The following is a 22752-nucleotide window of genomic DNA, read 5'->3' on the forward strand; positions in this document are numbered from 1 at the left end:
GCTGCATTTGGGGGGCATGTGGTCACCTGTGGATAGGGGCCCCGGTGTGGGGCCCCCTGTCCGTTTCCCTGGACCGCAGGGAGGGTTTGCCCATTAGCGTCAGTCTTAGACCGACATTCCTTTGCCCAGTGACAGCCTCTCCTACAGCAGGGACAAATTCCCGGGGCAGTGGGCCTAGGGGCCCCTTGACCAACGGCAGGATTAGGGGACTGGATGGGGTTAAGGGCACTACATTCTCTAGCAAAATGACCAGGTTGTCCACATTTAAAACATATTTTGCGGGGTTGGGGATTTAGCTCAGTGGTAGAGCGCCTGCCTAGCAAGCGCAAGGCCCTGGGTTCATCCCCAGCTCGGGGTGGGGGTGGGGGGGAGAAGCTGCTAAAACATGTTTTGCCTCTAGGGTGACCAGAATCCCTGGTTTTTTGGAACACAGTCCTGATCGCCAGGCTAATAGACTTGGATACTTGATATGAGAAGGAATCGACATCATTGCAAAGTTTAATCATTCCCGGAATACCAAGGTCTTTGGTCTTGCCTCGCAGCGTGGCTCTGCACGCCGAGTTGCGTTCTCAAGAGCGAGTTGTCTCACCAGGAGCCCCTCACTTTCTCTTTGACCTAAGATTCTTTCGGCTGCTTCTTGTAGTCTCCCCACAAATTGAGCGTAGGGCTCTTGTGCCCCCTGGATTATTTTAGTTAGGGGGGTGGTGAGTGCTCCTGTAGCAGGGACCGCTCTCCAGGCGGACAAGGCAGCCTGCGCTGTTTGAGTGAGTACACCCGGGGACAACCCTAGCTGTTTTTCCTCAGAGGCGAATGAGCCCCTTCCACATAATTTGTCCGCGGTCTAAGAAGCAATCTTACTTAGAGGATATTTTCTATTTCTAGCAGCAAGACTGTCTGCCCTGTCTATAAACTCGGATTTCCAAGTTAAATATTGTCCTCTAGTGAGGACAGACTGCACCACCTTGGTCCATTCACTAGGAGTCAAATATCCAGACCCGGCAAGTCCCTCTAAAACGGACAAGGTAAAGGGAGCATTTATACCATAATTTTTAACAGCTGAGTGTAATTCTTTTTTTTTTTTAAACAATTAAGTCAATTTATTTAAACAGTTGACTTAGGCATCTGCAATGGCGACTTCAACCTCCACTCCAGGCTCAATACTGATGGAAGTAATCTGCTTAACAATCTCAGAAGGACTGTGTAAGTCGATGAGTCGCTTGTGGATTCTCATCTGGAAACGATCCCACGTCTTGGAACCTTCACCGCAAGGGGTTTTTCTGGTAGTGATTCTCAGTGTCTTGGTAGGCATGCGCACCGGTCCTTTCACTTTCAGATTCTTCTCCTTTGCGCCTCTGATCAAGTCCGCACAAACCTTTTCCAGTGACTTCACGTTGCGGCTGGTGAGCGTGATTCGAATCCAGTGAATCGCCACGTCGGGCTCCTCGGGAGTCTTCCCGGTATCTTTAAATGCCATGGCTGAGGCGAGCTTCCTGACCGACTTGTTTCTCAGCAGGAGCGAACAGCCGTGAGTCAGGACAGAGCAGACTGGACAAGGCTCCACAGCACGCACCACAGGTCTGGGAAAGGCTGAGTGTAATTCTTTTATATGCTTGAGTTTCAGTTTTTGGTACACCGGACGTAAAGTCTCGTATTCACCTTGGTCGGAGTCTTCCTCATCAGAATCTGCAGCTACCTCATCATAATCATTCTCTTCTTAGATCTCTTGTTCCTCATTGTTGTTCTCTCCTTGATTATGATTGGTACTATCTGGCTTGGGTTCTATCTCTGGCCGGTCTATTCCGTGCCCTAGTATTGTCTAACTTGGGCTCATCCCTAGCCTGTCTGGCGCGTGCCCTAGCCATATCCGGGAAAGTTAGTTTTGGCTGGGGTTTTTTAATGGTGTTAGATGGCCTTTTGGGGGCAACTTGTCCCCTTCTCATGGTCTCTTGTAAGTTTTGAATCTCAAATGTAAGGTCCCCTAACTCCTGTTGTAAATGTAAGACTTGTTTGAGTCCGGTGATTGGAGCCTGAAGCGCAGCCTTAGTCTGAGTTAGTCCCTCTACCACTGTGATTAGCAGAGGTGCAGGAGGAATGGACGGCATTGGGGGCAAATAGGGTGGGGGGTGGGTAGGTCTGGATCTTTGTGTGAAAAAGACTGGAGGTTCCTGTGGCCCGGGCCGTACCTCTCCTCCTCATATTTGGCAGCTTCCTCCTCTAACCCGGCCTCAGAGGCGGGATCTAGTCTTGACTCAGAGGATCTAGTCTTGACTCAGAGAAGCGGCGTAGGCGGTGCCTCTCATTTTTATCTTTGTCTTGGTCCCTAGAGATCCCTTTCAGAGAGGGATAGATGGTTTTCGAATTTTTAGACATTTTGAGGTCCTCTAGAGAGCGTAAGACTTCGGATGAGGGATTTCCCCCATCCCCAGGCATATCGATGACAATGGAAGGGCAAGGAGAGTGTGGCTCCCCGTTTTTACTTTCACTTTAAGGTGACAGCTGCCACAAAACTTGTAAGAAATCCTCTGCAATAGCTAAGAGGCGGGCACTCTCGCCTCCTTTCTCAGCATCTTTTATAATGTCTCTAATGATACCCCAGTAACTAAAAAATGCCGCGGACACTGGGTCACCGGCTTTCAAGAGCTTATTAATGTCTTGACCAACCTTATTCCAAGTAAGGGGGTGTATATCGGGGCTGCTTAAAATTAACCAAGGACACTTTTCATCAACAAAACAAAAGAATTTGATTAAATCCTTTTTCTTAACTCTTATTCCTCTCTCCCTGAGTGAGCGCTTGATCTCTCCTATGAAACAAGTTTCTTTAGATAATTGCTTCCCCATGACAGTCGGACGACAATTATTCAGCCGTTCGTACCTCCCTCTCCAGCAACGCACTAGCGATGCGGCCTGAAGAGTCTTGTCTTTTTGTGGATCCTTTGTCTCCGTTGTCCAGTAGTTGGCCGTGCTTCAGGTCCCTGTTCAGGCGCCACTTGACCAGTTCAGCAGGTCCAGTTATTCAGGGTCCTGAAGAGGCACTACCTGAGGGTCAAGGGGGGGAGAAAAGAAGGAGACCAAGGAAGGCTCTATTGTCAAGGTCTCGTTTATTGGGGCGAGCGTTATAGCTTATAAGGTTTTCAGATAGGGGGAGTGACCTTTGTGAAACACAAAGGAGGGAGGGGCGAGGGCATTCTTAGCAGCAATAGCAGGAAGAGAAGAGGTCATGCAGTGGAGACATCTGGTGTTTGCTCAGGCTGAAACATCCTGTGATTGTTCCTGGAATCTTCCTGTGCCGTCAGTTCGTGGGAAAGGCTTTTGTCCAACAATCTCATAATCTTGCAGCAGCCATCTTAGGGCTGAGCGTTCTGTGACTGTTTAGCTCAGAATGGCTCCCTACAAATCGAGGCCTGGGTGCTTAGTTGAAAGGCCTTCCGGTAGGAGGCAGGGGTTGGGGCCAGGCCTTGGAGGTTCTTTAGCTGTAAGCTTCTATGAGTCATGAGTTGAAATTTAGCCTTTACACGAGGTCAGATACAGGGCATGCATAGGGCTAAGATAGACTTAGGCTCAAAGCCTGCCTTCCTGGCGTATACATGCCTGAGACAGGAGGGGTTTTGAATGGAGGAGCTCAAGGCAACGAGGCTGCCTGGGCACTAGGAAATAGTCCCTTTTCCAAAGACAAAAGACACAGGCCTGCAGAGACAATTGCCACCCAACCTAAAGCCCTGTGATCCCCAGATAAGAGAGAACCAACTTCTGTATGATGTCCTCTGACCTCTACCTATATGCTTTGCCACGGGTGACCGCACACATGAACATACACACACATAAGCCTTTTTTGTCTTTTAAAAGTGGTCTAGCCACCTCCTTGCTTGGACTCCGTGTGTACATTTGTCTTCAATGTCCTTCCCATAAAACCAAAAATGCTTATCTCATGAGACTATACCGCCTCAACTTTGCTAGGTAGCTGAGGCTGACCTCGAACCCCTGATCCTCCCACCTTTTGCTTTCCAAGTGCTGGGATGACGGATATACATGCCCAAAGCTGGCAGTGTTGGAGATAACCCAGCGCTTTGGACGCACGAGGCAGCCGCTCTACCCACAGAACCATCTCCCCAGCCAGCCCCGTGAGAGAGCTTTAGGTACGAATGTGATGACGGCAGAGCCGGCCTGGTGTGAAGCGAGGCTCAGTGGATCACACCTCTCACAAGTGCTTCAACAGAAGGCCAAGCCACACATCAACAGGTCCTCTGCTGACCGGTCATTTCAGAGTTGAGGGGAGGTTTTACATTGATGAGCTGAGGTCCCGAATGTTTGAATACTTAACGTGGGCAGGGAGCCAGGCCTTCCTCTGTCAGGGACTGCTTCCTCTAAGAAAGCAGGATACATGAACAGGCAAAATGCCAGAAATGCCCCAGATGCATGGGGCAGGAAAGGGCTCAGAAGTTTAAGAGCTGCTCTCTCCCAGAGGCCTGAATTCAGCTTCCAGCACCCGCATCAGGTGGCTCCTTAACTGTTGTAACTCAGGTTCCAGGGATCCAATGCTTTCTTGTGACACCAGTACACATGTGGTGCACATAAACCTGTTGTAAATACACTCTGTTGTTGTTTGTTTGAGACAGGGGTTCTCTGTGTAGAGTTCACTGTCCTGGAACTTCCTCTTTAGACTAGGCTGGTAGCCTTGAACTCACAGAAATCCACCTGCCTCTGCCTTTCCAGTGCTGGAATTAAAGGCCACTGACTACCTGGCTATGCATATATATTTTTAAAAAGTGGGGGAGGGGAGGCAGGTGGATCTCTTAAGTTCAAGGCCAGCCTGGTCTACAAAGTGAGTTCAAAGATGGCCAGAGATAGGGCTAGAGAGATGGCTCAGTGGTTAAGAGCACTGACTGCTCTTCCAGAGGTCCTGAGTTCAAATCCCAGCAACCACATGGTGGCTCATAACCATCTGTAATGGGATCTGGTGCCCTATACTTAGTAAATAAATAAACCTTAAAAAAAAAAGAGGATGGTCAGGGATACACAGAGAAACTGTACACCCTCCCAGAAAGACAGACAGACAGACAGACAGACAGACAGAAAGAAAGGAAGAAAGAAAAATTCAGAAAGGATGCTGAGAGACCCCGATGTGCAGGGCAGCATTGAGGGTGAGTCTCTGACCCAAGGGGAACATGTAGTGTATCCCAGCATCCCTCGGTGGAAAAGGAATCTCCTGGACCTTATAGAGCTGGGAAACTTTCCAATTTCCAACTTGCTTCCCATTAGTTTTCTAACAATTAATTAGAATTCTGTGACCCGGAAGCACAGAGGGGTTCTGATTTGCACTCATTTGTGAATTCCACTCTGTAGCCTGAGTTGTGTCCTTGTGCAAGTCAGTCTCTGTGTGAAATAGGGTTGGTCGCATGTTGCTTCCTCGAGGATATAATAACAGAACAGGGGAACCAGTCAGTGCTTGGCACTGGTCATTGGGAGCTGTGACCTTTACTCCTCATCGATGTGGCCTCAGGCAGTTTGGGATGGCAATAGAAAGTAGTTGAGGGCAGGTGAGGCTTGATGGGTTGTAGCCGTTGTAGCCACCGCTTACAGCCATGAGAGAGGCGTTCCTGTCACAGTAGCTGGAGGTCGTGAACTGCCTTTCTAGAGTCTGCTAAGTTAGGGGGTGGGGTGGGGGTGCCGTCCTGATCTAGTCAAAAGGAGAGCAAACTTCACACAAACCTCTTCCTTTTCTTACTCATATCCACTTACTCGATTTTCAACTGATATTGAGATGGACGGAAATGATTCATTTATTAATTCTTGATATTTTTTTTTTGTTACTCCTAACGGATGTTTTGCCTGTGTGTATGTCTGGACACACGGGTACCTGGTGCCCACGGAAGCCAGAAGACATGGAATCCCTTGGAACTGAAGTTATGGAGGTCTGTGAACTGCCATGTGGGTGCTGGGAGCCAAACTCAGTCCTCTGGAAGAGCAGCCAGTGCTCTTAACCGCTGAGCCGTCCTTCCAGCCCAGGATTCCTGTTTAGCAAGTGGGAAACTGAGGCATGGAGCAGTGTAGTAGTGGGGGTTTTGTGGCTCCTGGCTACGCTTCCTCCAGCACCATCATGCACAGTTCCGCATTTCTTTTATTTATTTAACAAACACTAGTTGAGTCCCAAGGCAATTTGTGACAATTAGGGACTTCCTGAAGTGGCCTGGGGCTGGCCTTGAATTACTGATTTTCCTGTCTACACTTCCTAGGTGTTGGGATTATAGGCTTGGGCCTCCATGACTTGGAGCTCCAATCTCTCATGAGAACTCTTACTTGATGAATCGGTTTGGATATTTAGAAAGAAGCTCTCACAGAGAACCAAGAACTTCCATTAAACCTGCCCACCCCCAACTTCCTTCCTATGTCAAACCTAGATTTCTTTTTTTCTTTTTTTTAAGATTTATTTATTTCTATGTGAGTACACTGTAGGTGTCTTCAGACACTTCAGAAGAGAACATCCCATTGCAGATGGTTGTGAGCCACCATGTGGTTGCTGGGAATCAAACTCAGGACCTCTGGAAGAGCAGTCAGTGCTCTTAACCACTGAGCCATCTCTCCAGCCCCAAACCTAGATTTCTTGAGGGAGGGTTTTGTCTCTCGTAACTGGTGCTGACTTTGAACACCTGTCATTGAGGTTCATCCTGGGTTACTTGCAACTCTGCCCCGAACCAAAACGAAACAAAATCAAGACCTTGATCCTCCTGCCTCTACCTCTCAAGTGCTGGGATTACAAGTGTGTGCTAACACCAGCCACTCAGAAGGATTTAATCTTACTGTGTGTCTGACGTATGTATGTGAGTGTGGGTACACACACCACAGCATGTGTGAAGGTCAGGTCAGGAGCATTCGCTGGGCTCAGGGATCTTTCTACTGTGGGTTCTGGGACTTGATTGAGAATGTCAGCGCATGCAAGCATGTTATCTTTAAAGTCATATTTTCTTCTTTCAGTTGTTGGAGTTTCTCTATGTACTAGAGCCCCGGCCTTCCTGGACTCACTTTGTAGTCCAGCCTGGCCTGGAACTTACAGAGATCCACCTACATCTGCCACCAGAGCGCTGGGATTAAAGGTATGCTCTACCTTACCTGGCTGGCTGTAAGATATTCTGAATCTCTTATCTATTCTCCAAACCCACAAATGTTGTCTAACCCAAAGCATGTCCTGGCCACTCCCTCCCCAGCCTGTTCAAGCTACTTGAGCCCAGACCTGATCACGGTTTTTCCTCCGTCTTGCCCCCTCTTCCAGTCAACTTGCTCTACAGCTTTAAAAAAGTAAAAGTGGGCCCAGGGCTAGAGCCTCTGTTTATCACTTTCCAGGTGGCTTAATCTACAGACACCGCCATGAAAATAGGTCAGTGATTCTCCACTTCCTGTCAGAAGGCTGCAGCAGGGGTACTGTGTTTGAGACCAGCCTAGGCTACAGTAGGAAGGGGCTGGGGAGAGAGACCATGTTAAGAGTCGTGTCATATATGGCACGGGGAATTAAAATTAGGCTGTACCTCTCTGAACTACCTGCCTATGCCCTAAACCCGCAGTTCTCAATCAGTGGGAGTGTCGAACAACCCTTCCATAAAGGTCACCTAAGACTATCACAAAATATTTACATTATAGTTTATAACAGTCGCAAAATCATAGTTATGAAACTAATTTTATGCTTGGGGGTCACCACAACATGAGGAACTGTATTAAGGGGTTCCAGCGAGAACCACTGCCATAAATCCTTTTAAGAGCTTGTACTGTTGACAATGCTCAAGTCTAGCCTGGGAAACCCAGTCTCCTTCCCAGCCTCATCCTGCATAAACTCCTGGTTCTGAGGACAAGGTCTTCAGCTAAGCACTAGACTGAGCCATTTCTCTAGTTCTCTAACTAGCTTGCATCTGTCTTTGGGTCTGTCCTAACTGGTCCCTTCTTACCATCAGCCCTAAGCTTCCGGGCCACCCTCAATGGTGTCCTACCTCTCTACTCCATTCTGGTTCTCTGCATATCTTATCAGTAGATGACCTTGGGGTTTTTTTTTTTTTGTTTGTTAATGTGAGTGAGTCACTGTCTTCACACATCAGAAGAAACCCCATTACAGATGGTTGTGAGCCACCATGTGGTTGCTGGGATTTGAACTCAGGACCTCTGGAAGAGCAATCAGTGCTCTTAATGGCTGAGCCATTTCTCAAGCTCCAGACCTTGGGTTGTTAACTGTTCATTTCCTCTGTATGGGGTAAGATCCAGGGCCTTATTTTCTACCTGGCCCAACAGAAAACACCTACTGTGTGCTGCATGAGGAATGCCATTCCCTCTCTGAGCCTGTTTTCCATTCGTAAAATGGAGCGTCTGTTTGACAGGGTTAAGACTAAATGAGATGGTGGCATAGTTCAGTGACACAGCACCGTGAGGTCCTGAGTTCAAGTCCGAGCACCACACAGAGGAAAGGGGGACGGTGGTAGAGCCCTTCTCTCGAGTGTTTAAGGACTTGGGGTTATCACAAAGGGCCAGCGACTGTCGCTGGCTGCCAATGCTAGTGTTTCTCTAGACTGTGATGGAATCCCCTCACTGGAGCACATGCACAGAATCAGAGGGATTCTCACACGCTCCTCAAATGACGTGTGCTCCAAGCAAGTGGGCTAATCTGTTCCTAGCCTGTTCCTGTCACCAGCGAAGTCTTCGAGGAGGATTAAAAAGTGGAAGCGCAGGCGCTTTGACTGGACTGTAGGTTTATTAGAAAGGCCTTGGACAGATGAACCCTGAGTTACCAGCTGAGGAGGAAAGGGAAAAGCCCTCATCCCCCGTGGACTACCTCCCTGGTCTCCTGTGAACTCTGTCCAGTGGCAGACAGGAAGTCTCCCAAAAAGTGCTCTCCGTCTCCTCTCCACGGGGCTGCCCGTTCTGACTGCAGGGGCCCACTGCGCATGGGCGCTGTGGATGCTGGTGCCTGGAGCCAAGAGCTGACAGGGTGGGGTCCCGGGCTCTTAGCAGAAAGTGGTTCGAGAACCCCAGAACAGAATGGAAAAAGAGATGGCTGGGGACACCAAGTTCTGCTGAGGAGCCAGTCGACAACTCTGAGAGGCAACGCCGAACTGCTCGGAGGCGGGTGCAGATGGCTCCTTGACCAACAGAGGGGCGGAGTCCCAAAGCTATCACGGGAGTCTTGGCCACACATGGGACTGGGTGTTCCTCCTGGGACTGCAATGGCCAAAAAGGCAAATGGATCTTGTAAAAAAAAAATCCATGGTAAATGATGTCATTTTTCTTTTCCTTTCTTAAAAAATAGTTTGTACAGTGAGTGGATTTCACACAATGGAGCCTGAGCCCAGAAGAGCCCGTCCTGGGGAGGAAGGCACTTCACACCCGCACGGGTGAGCTGGGCTAGTTGCTTCCTTTAGGACTCCATTCCACTTGGTCCTGTGACTCAGGCTTGCTCCCTCTGGGAAGGACTCTGCCTCCAAGGAGTTTGTCTGCGCTGCGGTTCACAGGGTGGTGGATGGCAGCTTCCTCACCCGCCGCTGGGCCAGGATGGACGACTCGATTGGCTTGAGCTGGGGGGTGGGTTTGGAGCTACTGAGTGCAGAATATGTAGCTGCCATGGCCCCCTAAAAGAGAAAAGGTGGGAGATCAGACCACGAGGCGGCGTGGGGGGTATAGTGGGCAGACAAAACATGTGTGCCCCAGGATCTGGCCAAGGTCCCTCCCAAGGTCCCTCAGCCCACCCAGTCCAGTGTTCCTAGACTTGGTGTTGTTTCATGACCATGGTTTTCCCTGGGACACAAGAATTCATTGACACCACTGCGTAAGTCTGGGACTCCCTTGGGACAGGGCTATGTCTTTTGCCATATCCCCTGGTTTTGGGCAGACCTAGAACTTCCTGGCTCTGTCACTTCAAGTCCCTACCATAACCCACTGGTCTGAGCCCAACCCACCGCCCTGGCCCCAGAAGCTCAGCAGCTGCCCCAGGTGCTCATACCGCAGGTGTTCATACCCCAGGTGTTCATACCGACCTTCACAAGCTGCAGGTCTTGGTGGGACAACTGGCTCTGGGGGAGCTTGTCTTTCTGGGTGATCCACGGGTGCTGCAGAACCTGTTTGGCTGTGAGGCGCTGGTGGGGGTCCACATGCAGCATCTTAGATACTAAGTCCTGGAGGCACATGGATAAGGAGGTGACCCGTGGGGCACCGAGGGAGAAGAGAGCTGTGCCAACTGATGGCCAATGACTGGAAGGCCAACCGTGTCCAGCCATCTCTGGCCTGAGCTGTTACAAAAGCCCCTGCAGTCCGTTCTTTATACACCAAAGCCCCCTCCTCCTCCCCATCCTAGGATCTCTTTTCTTCCCTCCTTGCTGCTCGAGGTATGTAGGGGACATCTTTCCCTTTTTCCTTCAGAAAAGCCAAGAGGAAAGGTGGGGATTGCCTGAAGACTGGGGGCGGAGAGGGGGCATGCAGGCAGACGCAGGCTTAGATTTGACTCTCCTTAGATGCTGGCCGGCCAGACATGCGAGAGGTGCCGGGTTCCATCCCCAGCTCAATGAAGAACAGTTGAAAAGAGAAACCCGTGAAAAAAACATGCCAGGTATTTAATCCCAGCATGTGGGAGGCAGAGCCGGGGATCATGAGTTCAAAATCAGTCTCTCGGCTACATAGGCCTTGAAGGCAACCAGGGCTGGGAGAGACCTTATCTTCAAAGCAAAACCAAAGCAAACAAGCTTCCTGCTTGTTTGCTCTCCCAGAGAGTTCAGGTCCCAGCACTCTAATTTTTTTTCCCCCAGATGGGGTTTTTCTGTGTAGCCTTGGCTGTCCTGGCCCTCGCTCTATAGATGAGACTGAAACCAGAACTCAGAGATAGGCCTGTCTCTGTCTCCTGGGCACTGGGATTAAAGGTGTGAGCCACCACCGCCCAGCCTCACACACTTGCAGGAGGCTCACAGCCAGACGTAACACCAGCTCCGGGGGCCTTAGGTCTTCTGGCCTCTGAGGTCACACACATAATTAAAATAAAACTAAAGCTGGGTGTGGTGTAAACCTTTAAACCCAGTACTGAGGAGACAGAGAAGGGTGAATGTTGGTGAATTTAATGCCAGCCTGGTCTACAGACCAAGTCTAGGATAGCCTAGGCTACACAGTGAGACAAAAAAACAAACAAAACAAAACAAAACAAAACAAAAAAAACCAAACTAAACAAACCTTGAAACAGTAACAGAATCTCAAATAAACTTAGCTCTCTCTCCCTCCAGCTGAAGTGTTCTAGAGGGTTGTTACCTCTGAGCCTCAGTTATCCCTCTGAGAAACAGAGGTGACAATACCCAGTACAGGTGGGGTGCTATTCACCAAAGGTTAAACCATGCTACGCAGATGTTCTAGGAGAATGGAAACACCCCAATATTGAAAGCTCAAGAGCAGCCTCCTTTGGGGAGCCTTTCCACACTTGGGCAGACGCCCACACACTTGACCAGAGAGCTAGCTTCAATGGGGTGGTGTGTTTTCTACCACACCAACTCTCCATGGAGACAGACATGGATTATGCAGCCCTCCTCATCCCTTAGGGCCCAGAACACAGAAGGGGCAGTGAAGTTATCCAGACAAGCAGGGGAGGGGTATGTGTCCGGGAATCTTCTACTTGGGGTAATGCTGCAAAAGGGATTTGTGGAACATTCTACGTGGGAGAGAGGGAGACTGTAGGAAACCTATTAGCCCGGCTCCGCCCTCCCAGCCTCACAGGCTTACCTTGGCTGTCTCTGAAACCGTGTTCCAGTTTCCCCCGTTGAGGGTGAACTTCCCACTGCTGATCCGGGTGAGGATCTCCTCTGGGGTATCACTGGGCCCATTGGCAAATGGAGTGTATCTAGAGGGGAGTTCCCAAAGCCAGCGTTAGCCACTGGCCTCCACCCTGGCGCTAGGGGGTTAGGTTAGGAGGTTGGAAGCTCCCGGAGGCAGGGTCAGAGGCCCAGACTTCACACTCACCCTGCCAGCATCGTGTACAGCAGAACGCCCAGGCTCCATATGTCACAGCCTTCATCGTAGCCCTGACGCTTCAGCACCTGGCAGGAGGCAGGGAGGGCGGTCAGGCTGAGGGGCGTAGGAAACGTCAAACATTTCCCATAAGGGTAGAGTAGAGTCAGAGCCATGGACTGACTATACGTCTTCCCTTGGAACCTGGGTCAAGGCCCAGACAGTATGGGACATTTGAGAGCAGGCACAGGGTCTCCTGATGCCTCCCCTCCACTTACCTCAGGTGCCACAAAGTTGGCTGTGTAGCAAGGTGTCATGAGAAGCCCGTTCTCAGCCCGTAGCTGCTTGGCAAAGCCAAAGTCGCATATTCGTAGGCATTCGGGGTTCCCAGACTCATCCACATACAGGATGTTACTGGGTTTGAGGTCCCTGTGGACGACCTAAGGGCAGAGGGCTGGGGTCGGTATATGGTGCAGGAGTAGTGACCCATGCCAACTGCCAGAGTTGAGAAGTCCCACAGACTGGCCCACAGAGAAAGGCCCAGACCTCTACAACAGGACAAGGTTTTGAAAAGAGGCCCTATGTTGGTATAACTGCCTTTAAAGAAATTGTGCGTGTGGGTACCAGGTCATACAACTTGAGGGAGTCGACTCCTTCCTTCCACTGTGTGGGTCCCGGGGGAGCACATCCGGGTTGTCCAGCTTGGCAGCAAACACATGTGCACCGGCCCTGCATCACCCTTTTGAAATCTCTGACGATGCCAGCGGGCACCTCAAAGCTCACCCCAGTTTCTCCTTCTGACCTGCCCATCAGCCCCTCTCTTCTAGGACAGCCCCACCTCCCTGCAGTGTGGGTCCTTTTCCTTCTCTTCTTCCTTCCTTTTAAAAGATTTCTATCCCTGTACCTCTCAATCCCCCACCCTCCAAACGCCGCTGGCTCTACCATTAGAATGCCCAGAGCCCAGCTCCTCTCCTGTCAGGAATCCCATCCCCAACATTGTCATTTATCTCTAGATCCCGCAGCTGACAGAGGGAGCCCCTTAAACGGAAGTCAAGGGTCAGTGCGAGGGCTGAGTAGAGAGAAGTGCTCATGGTCAAGTCTGATGCCTGGGTTTGATCAATAGAATCCACAGGGTTAAAGGAGAGAACCCGCAGTGTCCTCTGACTTCCACGTGCATGTGCCACAGCACAAGTGCACATGTGCGTACACACACACACACACACACACACGCTCGCACGCACAAACAATACACACACACAAACTCTCTCAAAGCAGGGCTAGAAAGGTGGCCTGGCAGTTAAGAACCCTGGTGAGTGGGACTGAGGATTTAGCTCAGTGGTAGAGCGCTTGCCTAGGAAGCACAAGGCCCTGGGTTCGGTCCCCAGCTCCGGGGGGGGGGGGGGGGGGGGGGGAAGAACCCTGGTGAGCAAGGCAGCACACCTTAATCCCAGCAGTCAGGAGGCAGAGGCAGGAAGAGCTCTGTGAGTTTGAGGCCAGCTTGGTCTATAGACGGAGTTCCAGGATGGCCAAGACTGCAAAAAAAAAAACAAAACCCTGTCTAACCATGCCCCATCACCTCAACCACCAAAAAAAAAAAAAAAAAAAAAAAAAAAAATTGGCTAAGTTATCATGAATATTAGAGCAGAATTTGAACCCCAGAACCTACAGAAGAAACCGGGGTGCTGTGCCTGTAACCCTGCCTACAGTGGGGCGGGCAGAGACAGGAGGACCGCTGATTGCTGGGGCTTCCTGCCTTCCAACCTAGCCAAGAACAATGCCGGTAACAGGACACTTGACACCCTGTTCTGGCTGCCAGAGTGCACACAGGTATGCACTCCCCCCACATACACGTATAATCTCATAGACAAGTATATAAAGAAGTCTTTTCAAAACGTCACTTCTCAGTCATGATGACACTGGCAGGGCCACTCATCACACCTCGGTAGGCAGGTGGCATTTTACAGAGGAGGACACGGAGAGAAACCCTGACTTGTGAGAAACAGGAGCAGGACTTGAACTCAGCCCTGACCACCATTTCGGGGCTTTCCCAGTTTACTGTGGCACAGAGGACACATTTGGGGAACAGACATTAGGGAAGTTTGTGATCTGACCCTGCCCTAGCAACATAAAGAAATGAATAACTCTTTGACAGGAACCGAGTCTCCTTGAGCTGGAGCAGAGTGGGGCGGGGCACAGCTCAGAAAAGCTGCAGACACTGCTGGCTGGTCACCAGGTATGCACACTGTCACAGAAAGTCACAGCTGGCTGGGAAGGTGCGAGGGAAGACAAGAGTGGGGACCATGGCAACCAGACTAAACACAGCTCTGGGTATGGGTGACAGTCACCATGTAGCAACTCAGGCCCTGTAGTTTTCAGAGGCAGCCACCCTCACCAAACCTTAGGACATCAACCTCAGAACAGAAGCCCACCCCTTCTGCAGTCCAGGGAGGGCCTGGCCTCACCCTCCACAGTTGTGTGGCCTGCCACTGCATCTTCAGCTCTGGGGCTGACACGTGTGTTCAGGGACCAGGGTCACAGGGAAGGCCCGGGATGTTTAACTCAGAGCCTAGGACAAAGGTGGGGGTTTGCATTGGTAACCACACAGTGGTTTCAGATGAAAGCCCAGTTTTGATGGGGATGAAGCAGGAGGATGGTCAGAGTTTCCTGGTTTCCAGTCTAGCTGAGAAAATACAAGCTGAAAATTCAAGGAGAAACCTTTTGTAAAAGGAACGGGGTGGGGGAAGAGAACACTCAACCGGACTCTGCTTCCAGACACTCACATAAACCCTTAAGAAAAAATAGTCAGTGGTGGCACAGGCCTTTGATCCCAGCACTCAGTTTGAGGCTAGCCTGGTCTACACAGTGAGTTCCAGGACAGCCAGGGCTACACAGAGAAAAAAAAGCGGTACCACAACAAACAAAAGAACAAAACAAAAGATGCAAACGTTCCCCAAAACACAAGCCCTGGCTTGTCATAGCAACTTTCTCTGGGGCAATAAAGACGGGGCAAGCACCCAGTGTCTACTGACAGGTGAGCAAAGGTCTCTGGGCAAGCCATACTGTGGAATTCAATGCAGCAACAAACCTGCAGCCCACAAGGTGTCCCTCAGTGACAGAGGGGAAGGCAATCAGCAATGGGCCTAGCTTGGAGTGGTCGCACAAGCCTGCCACCCCAGTGCCCCAGCCTGGGTACAAACACACACACACAAAGAAAAACAAAACAAAATGAAAAAACCCCAAAGCCAAAACCCGTGACCAAACTACAACAGAAAACAAGCAAGAAGAGAAGTTGAGCAGGATCAGGCGTCTCCTCAAAAGGGAGCCGGGGAACGCTTTGTGCACTGACGTCAGAGCTGGAATGGGGTGTGTTCATTGCTAGGAAACCGACCAGCCTTGTGACTTGTGTGTCACGTCGTGTTTATGGGACATTTCAATAAACATATGCTATTAAACAGGTGTCCTGGATCTGGCCCCTCGTCAGTCCTTTCTCTCAGCTTCCATGGATTCTCAGCTTCAGACACCAAACCTACCCAGAGAGCCCTGCAAATACCTCCAAAAAGAAAAAAAGAGTATCTGTGCCTGTTTCAGTGGCCCCTAGAATCTGGAAAAGGCCAGAAACAAAACACTGGTGACCTATAAACTCCTGGGCTGTCTTCAAGGGGCCCCGTGCTTTTGGAGACTCTCGTTCTGGAAATTACTTCATTGCTCTAAGCTTCAGGTTACCCACCGATAATTCACTAGCTCAGTTTCACCTTCTTAGACCCTTGGCTGTCTTAGAACTCGCTCTGGATATAGACCGGGCTGGCCTCGAACTCACAGAGCTCTGCCTGTCTCTGCCTCCTGCGGGTTAGGATTAAAGACGTGCAAAGCCACCATCCTTTCTGTTTTGTTTGTTTGTTTGTTTGTTTGTTTTTTCTATTCTTTTTTTTCATAGCTGGTGACCGAACCCAGGGCCTTGCGCTTGCTAGGCAAGCGCTCTACCACTGAGCCAAATCCCCAACCCCCTTTCTGGTTTTTTGATACAAGTTCTTCTTATATAGCCCAGGCTGCCTTGCTACAGAGTAGCTCTCAGTCTCCTGAGAGCTGGGGTTACAGTCATGTGCCGACACGTGCATTTGTTTGTTTGTGTGTGTGTGTGTGTGTGTGTGTGTGTGTGTGTGTGTGTGTGTGTGTACGCGAGTGTGTTTAGTACTGTGGATGGAACCCAGGGCCTCCAGGCCACTAGGCAAACACTGTACAATGGAACCAAGCTGTTAAGGGAGATCTTTAGCCAGTATTAACAAGACAGGAGAGGAAACATCACTGCTCTGATCTGACATGGTTAAATATTAGTCTGCTTGCACTGACCACATAGAAACCAAAGCCACTTCAAACACAACCAGTCAAAACCCACATGGCCACCAAACTGAAGCTTTGCTTATAAGGTAAAGTTCCCTCCCTCTTATGAAAGAATTCTGGGCCTCTGAGAGGGCTCAGTTGGCAAAGGCACTTGCAGCCAAGTCTGATGACCCAAGTTCGATCCCTACCTGTCGAAAGCGGATAACCACAAGTTATCCTCACCTCCACACACCCACTGTGGCATACACTCCCACACCCACTAAATTAAAGCAAACAAATGCATAAGAATTCCCTTAATAAGGCAGACATAATCTAACACTGACATTTTCACCAAGTTTAATAACAGAATTGATTCAAACACTCCTAAAAAGATAAATCCTTGGGGCTGGAGAGATGGCTCAGCGGTTAAGAGCACCGACTGCTCTTCCAGAGGTCCTGAGTTCAATTCCCAGCAACCACACAGTGCCTCACAACCATCTATAATGGGATCTGATGAATTCTTCTGGTGTGTCTGAAGACAGCTACAGTGTACTTGCATACAGAAAATAAATTAAAAAAAAAAAAGAGATATATCCTCAACGTGAGAGTCTTCCCAATGAAGAGATGGGATGACACCCATGGGGCCTGAGTAATCTGGGCAACATGAGGCTGTGTCTGTGGATGCCATGCAGGATCAAGTACAATGTCCCACTGAGTAGAAAAGTGATTCTGGCCGCCTCCCCAAGCCCCAGTCCTACTTTAATGCTTTGGAGCAGAATGCCCAATACAGACCATGTCACCAAACGGTCCTGCGAAAGAACCCAATCGTAAGTATGAACAAGAGCCTGACTGTTCTACAGAACCAGCTCAGGGACTAGAGGCTTTGGCCCTAGGTATGAGCAGAGGACATCATGATTCCCTACTCCCACCCCGTCACTAAAACACATAACTGGATGCCGATGGTTAGACATGGTCATGATAAACCCCCTTTCGAATTCTTCCACTATAGACACAGTTAAATCCAAGAAGACTAGAATTCCTGGAAGTTCAGTGGCCTGTAATAGCTAAGTTTTCTAGCTGGGTACAGAGCTATAATGTCTGTAATCCCAACACTGGGAAGGCTGAGGCAGGTGGATCTCTGTGAGTTTCAGGTCGGCCTGGCAAGGCTGCAGGGTGACTTCATAACTAGCCTGGGCTACATAGCAAATTTTAGGCTAGCCTAGGTTACATTCTAAGACTTTATCTCAAAACTAATAAAAACAAAAGCTGCAAAGGCTGCCAAAGCTGTCGCTGCTCTCACCTAACGAGGCCTCTCTAGTCTCAAGGCCTCTGAGAGGAATCTTGCTTCATAATCTCATGGGTGAAAATACTGGAACCTATAGCTTTACAGGTGAGAAAGGGGAAGGTCAAATGCAGAGGCCAAACCTTGCTCTCACCTTAAGTATGTTCCATTCCTATTTTACCTTTTTTTCCTGTTTATCTTGGGTTTGGAGAGATGACTCAGTGGTTAAGAGCACTGGCTGCTCTTCCAGAGGTCCTGAGTTCAAGTCCCAGGAACCACATGGTGGCTCACAACCATCTGTAATGAGATCTGATGCCCTCTTCTGGTGTGTCTGAAGACAGCTACAGTGTACTTATATAAATATAATAAATAAATCTTAAAAAAAAAAAAAAGAAAAGAACGAAAGAAACAGGGCCCAGGTGGATGAGGTCACATGCATTTGAAGACAAAGTCTCTCTATGTAGATCAGCCTGTCCTTGATCTCATAAAGATTTGTCTGTCTCTGCCTTTTGAGTACAAGAATTAAAGGTCTAGGATATAGAAGGCCCTACCTCAAAAACAAAAATTCTTCATCTACAGGTATTTCCAGGTCAAGCATCAATTCCTGTTCAATGTGGCTAGTCAGAGGCAGGCTGCATGGTACCCTTCTTATATTTGTTTGTTTTGAGGCAGGCCTGAGGAGATGGTTAAGAACACTAGCTGCCCTTCCAGAAGACTAATGTTGATGCCGAGCCCCATGACTGGTGGCTCACACCTGCCCTCTTCTGGCCGGCAGTGTGCACCTTCGCTCACACGCACATAGCATTTTTTTGTTTTGTTTTTTGGAGACAGGATTTCTCCGTGTAGCCTACTGGGCACATAGTTCTGGGTTATACTCACGACAGTCTGTAATTCTATTTCTATAAGACCCGATGCCCTCTTCTAGCCAATGCAGGCACTAGGGAACTAAATGTGGTACACAGACATGTTTGCAGGGAAAACACCCCCCCCACACACTCATGCACGCACGTGTGCGCACGCACACACAAGCTAAACAAGCCACAGTGAGCAAATCAGTCAGCAATGCTTCTCCGTGGTCTCTGCTTCAGTTCCTGCCTCGATTTCCCTCAACTGGACTGTGGCGTGGGAAGTATAATCCAAATAAACCTTTTTCTCCTTGTCACGGCAATAGAAAGCAAAAGAGGGCGCCATGTAAACACTGGGCAGACACAGCAGGATCCCTGTAATCCTAACACTCAGGAAGCGGAGACAGGGATGGATCTGAAGATAAATTGCTTGGCTAGTCAGCACAGTCCTGGAACAACTCGAGACCCTGCCTCAGTATATACACAATGTAGCGTGACTAAGGACAACATCCAACGTCAACCTCAGATCTCTACACTCAAGCACACGTATGCATACCAGCCCGCATACTCGCCTAATCAAATGCAAGCTCACACACACACACACACACACACACACACACACTACACACATACATACTACATACACTACACACACATACACACTACATACATGCTATACGCACACACTACATACACACATCCATCATACATCCATATACTACATACATACATACATACATACATACATACATACATACTACATACTTGTAGATGTGTGACGTGGTGGTGGCACATACCCAAGGCCTAACTCTAACATGTGATGCTCCTCCTCCCTTGGCCTCTCAAGTGATTACAGGTGGGAAGCCATGTCTAACTTCCTATACTTTTTTCCTCTTTGGAAATAAGGTGTCACTAGTTGGATCAGGCTGACCTCTGACTCCTGAGTGCTGAGATCAAAGGCTCAGGACACCAGACTGCCATCACTGTTAACCCTTCACTGTCTGATCAGACGCTCCCCAAAACATCACCCAAGCCAAGAGAGAACCACTATGAGGAACTTGAACCGCCCACTCAGCTTACCCACCAAAGCAACATCAACAAAGAAAGCCATACCCTGCTCTTTGGCCCCACCCATTCTCTCTCTCTCTCTCTTAGTACCTGGGTCATCCTCTCGAATACCCTGCATCTTCCAAACAAAAATCTACCCCTCCTTGCAACTTCTGGTCACCATTTTCCCCGGTTGTCTGATCCTGGGAAAAAGACTGTACAGCTCCAACCCTCAGACTCCCCCCCCCCCCCCAAGGGCTGGGGACCGAACCCAGGACCTTGCGCTTCCTAGGTAAGCGCTCTACCACTGAGCCAAATCCCCAACCCCAACCTTCAGACTTTTGATCTGTCAAGTGCCAGTAACCTGACAGGTCATTCAACCAATCAAACATCTAATTCAGGATTTGGTGAAAATCCCACTGAAAGAACCAAGGAAACTTTCTCTTACACTTGTCCTGGTGTGCGGCACACACTAGGTGTGGCACACAGTAGGTTCTGGACAAATGGTCTTGAGCCAGCCCTCATCTCCCCATTCCTCTTACAGCCAGCCACCTACCCAACCGGAGTCCCCTCTGACTGGCAATTTGGAGACGGTCCCTCATGAGCCAGCCAGTTCTTGCATTCTACCCAGGTCACGACCTTGGACACCCCCAACTCCTCTCACGGAGACTTACCCCTTGGGAGTGCAAGTATTCCACAGTCTTGCTGATGGTGTACAGGACGAAGCTGGCCTCCCGCTCTGAGAAGAATTTCTGCCGTAGGATCTTATCCAGCAGCTCCCCGCCCCTCATCAGCTCTGTCACCAGGTATACGTGCTTACTGTCGTCATACACCTGCCAGAGACCTCGTCATCAGGCTGCGACCTCACCCACCAGCTCTCCAGACAAGCAAGCCTCAAGGCTGGGTTCTGCCAACATTTATTTCAGGGCCCACCACCCGTTTGGGCTCCCGTCTTGCTGGACAGTGGGCGCTGGTCTCATCTATGATGGTCAGAGAATGCTGGAGTCCTCAGGGGAGGACTTGGGGACCCTCAAGTAAAACACATGGATTCGGGCTGGAGAGATGGCTCAGTGGTTAAGAGCACCTGACTACTCTTCCAGAGGTCCTGAGTTCAATTCCCAGCAACCGCATGGTGGCTCACAACCATCTGCAATGGGATCCTATGCCCTCTTCTGGTGTGTCTGAAGATAGCTACAGTGTACTTATATATAATAAATAAATGTTTAAAAAAACAAAACAAAACAGGGCTGGAGAAATGGCTCAGCGGTTAAGAGCACTGACTGCTCTTCCAGAGGTCCTGAGTTCAATTCCCAGCAACCACATGGTGGCTCACAACCATCTGCAATGGGATCCTATGCCCTCTTCTGGTGTGTCTGGAGAGAGCAGCAGTGTATTCAAATACATAAAATGAATAAATAAATCTTTAAAAAACAAAAACAAAAACACATGGGTTCCCTCAGTCAAATCCTACAGTTGGGACTCCCAGCCCCTACCTGGCTTCGATGATCCCGCCCCACTCACATCTTTCAGGGTGATGATGTTGGGGTGCTGTCCATACCGCAGAAGAATCTCGATCTCTTCGGAGGGATCTCTTTTGCTTTTGTCGATGACCTGGAGAGAACGGGAGCCCATGGCAATGTCAGGGGCAAAGACCCATGGTCCGAGTCTGAGTCTCTTTGTTATGTTTGTTATGGAGCCCACACTAGAGGGCCAGGGAGAATCAGCCAGCCGTTTGCGTGACATTATCCACAGACCCTCAAAGTGCTACAGGTACACTGGCTTCACCCCAGCCCAGCAGCCTTAGCCAAGATAGGGTTCAGAGGCTCACTTTGACTGCGTACTCCATGTTGGTGGCCTTGTGGACACAGCGCTTACACACAGAGTAGGAGCCCACGCCGATCGTCTCCTTTACTATGTAGCCATCGCTGAAAACCAAGTTCTTCCCGTGGAGTTGCTGTGGAAGACACGAGTCAGCCTGACCAGGGTGCTACGGTGCAGGGGTCGTCCGAACACCAGGCCTTGGCCCAGCAGGGGTGGCAGTGTGAAGAGAGAGAGTCACAAGGCCTAAGTGTTATCTGATCTGTGTGGCCTCAGTCGAGGATCTGCCCCTCTCTGGGCTTCCATTTTACTCTGCAATGGGCACGTTCACCTCATACATCAGCCTCTCTGCATAGGAATGAGGAAACTGAGGCATAGGAGCTGGTGACTCCTCTAGAGTCTGGTCAACTTGTAAGCTAAACCCAGGCCATGACCTCCGGTGTTAAGAACTTCCTAGCTATGTTTTTAGCCAATAGTCAGGGCCACTCGGAGACAGGTGTCAGGGACGGTGCTTCACTCATGGGTTTACACACGAGGACAGTGAGGGTCCAGGAGATTGGAGGTCCTCTGGGTCCCAGAGAGGTTTGACGGGCCAGCTCTGGAGCCTGTGTTCTCAGCTATTCTGTGGTAACTGAGCAGCAGGGCCCACGTCCCTCACCTGTACCACCGAGTGCAGCGGAGCCTGGGTGGCCCGAGGCTTGCTGTCATCCTCCATCAGACCGGTGGCCACGAAGCTGAAGCCACGGAAGAGCTGATGGGCACCAGCACTGGGGGGGATGCCCGGCGAATCTGTCAAGGAGAGGACGTGGGGTGAGGGGGTACCCTTGATGCCCTGCAGTTCAGGAAGGAGAGACTGCCGGGATCCTGGCCTGCCTCAGCAGGCAGCCATGGAGGGAGTGTTTAAGGCTCATCTATCCCAGGCCTTTGCCTCTCCGTTAACATGTATAGCTTAGGGGTATAGTACACGACTACAGTGTACAGTGTAGGCCTGATTTCCAACACCACAAAGAAATACAAACACATTCACTGTTAGGTCTCGAAGAAACCTGGGACAAGGGCTGGAGAGATGGCTCAGCGGTTAAGAGCACTGACTGCTCTTCCAGAGGTCCTGAGTTCAATTCCCAGCAACCACATGGTGGCTCAAAACCATCTGGAATGGGATCTGATGTTCTCTTCTGGTGCGTCTGAAGTGAGCTACAATGTACTCACATAAAATAAATAAATCTTTTATTAAAGAAAAAAAAAGGAAAGAAAGAAAAAGAAAAGAAAAAAAAAAAAAAGAAACATGGAACAAGTCTCAGGACCTGTGGCTCCTCCCAGGGCTCCTCCCCCAGCCCCTCACCCTAAACCTTTCCCTCCCAGGGCTAGACTTGCTCTTCTCTTTCCTCAGTCCAATCCTATGTAACTCAGCCATTTTGGCTGCTCTGGTCTCTTGGTCTCTCTTGGCCCAGGCCACCCCTCTTGGTCGCCAGCGCCTCTCTTGCTCTCCTTCCC

At 49.9% G+C, this 22752-nt stretch overlaps 2 protein-coding genes across 6 annotated transcripts in view; both read right to left on the reverse strand.

Moving 5' to 3' along the window:
- Window positions 1-1069: 1069 nt before the first annotated feature.
- LOC120103001 (40S ribosomal protein S20-like) lies at window positions 1070-3339 on the reverse strand. Its single transcript, XM_063288632.1, has one exon. The coding sequence runs from the start codon at window positions 1472-1474 to the stop codon at window positions 1115-1117; it is 360 nt and encodes a 119-aa protein (XP_063144702.1). The 5' UTR covers window positions 1475-3339; the 3' UTR covers window positions 1070-1114.
- A 5367-nt stretch (window positions 3340-8706) lies between these two features.
- Rps6ka1 (ribosomal protein S6 kinase A1) overlaps window positions 8707-22752 on the reverse strand; it is a 39246-nt gene continuing 25200 nt past the window's right edge. For 4 of the 5 annotated variants that reach the window (NM_031107.2, XM_039110841.2, XM_006239084.5 and 1 more), the window contains 9 exons: window positions 21917-22047; window positions 21269-21394; window positions 20962-21051; window positions 20115-20273; window positions 12228-12389; window positions 11962-12038; window positions 11725-11842; window positions 10005-10142; window positions 8707-9599 (listed from right to left, as the gene is read on the reverse strand). In NM_031107.2, coding sequence (NP_112369.2) covers window positions 9477-9599; window positions 10005-10142; window positions 11725-11842; window positions 11962-12038; window positions 12228-12389; window positions 20115-20273; window positions 20962-21051; window positions 21269-21394; window positions 21917-22047 — 1124 coding nt within the window. In that variant the 3' untranslated portion in view covers window positions 8707-9476. Of the gene's footprint in view, window positions 9600-10004; window positions 10143-11724; window positions 11843-11961; window positions 12039-12227; window positions 12390-13367; window positions 13482-20114; window positions 20274-20961; window positions 21052-21268; window positions 21395-21916; window positions 22048-22752 lie in introns of those variants that run through there. The other variant, XM_063288477.1, reaches the window with a different exon arrangement.

This window comes from Rattus norvegicus, chromosome 5 (genome assembly GCF_036323735.1).
Source record: "Rattus norvegicus strain BN/NHsdMcwi chromosome 5, GRCr8, whole genome shotgun sequence".
NCBI lineage: Eukaryota > Metazoa > Chordata > Mammalia > Rodentia > Muridae > Rattus > Rattus norvegicus.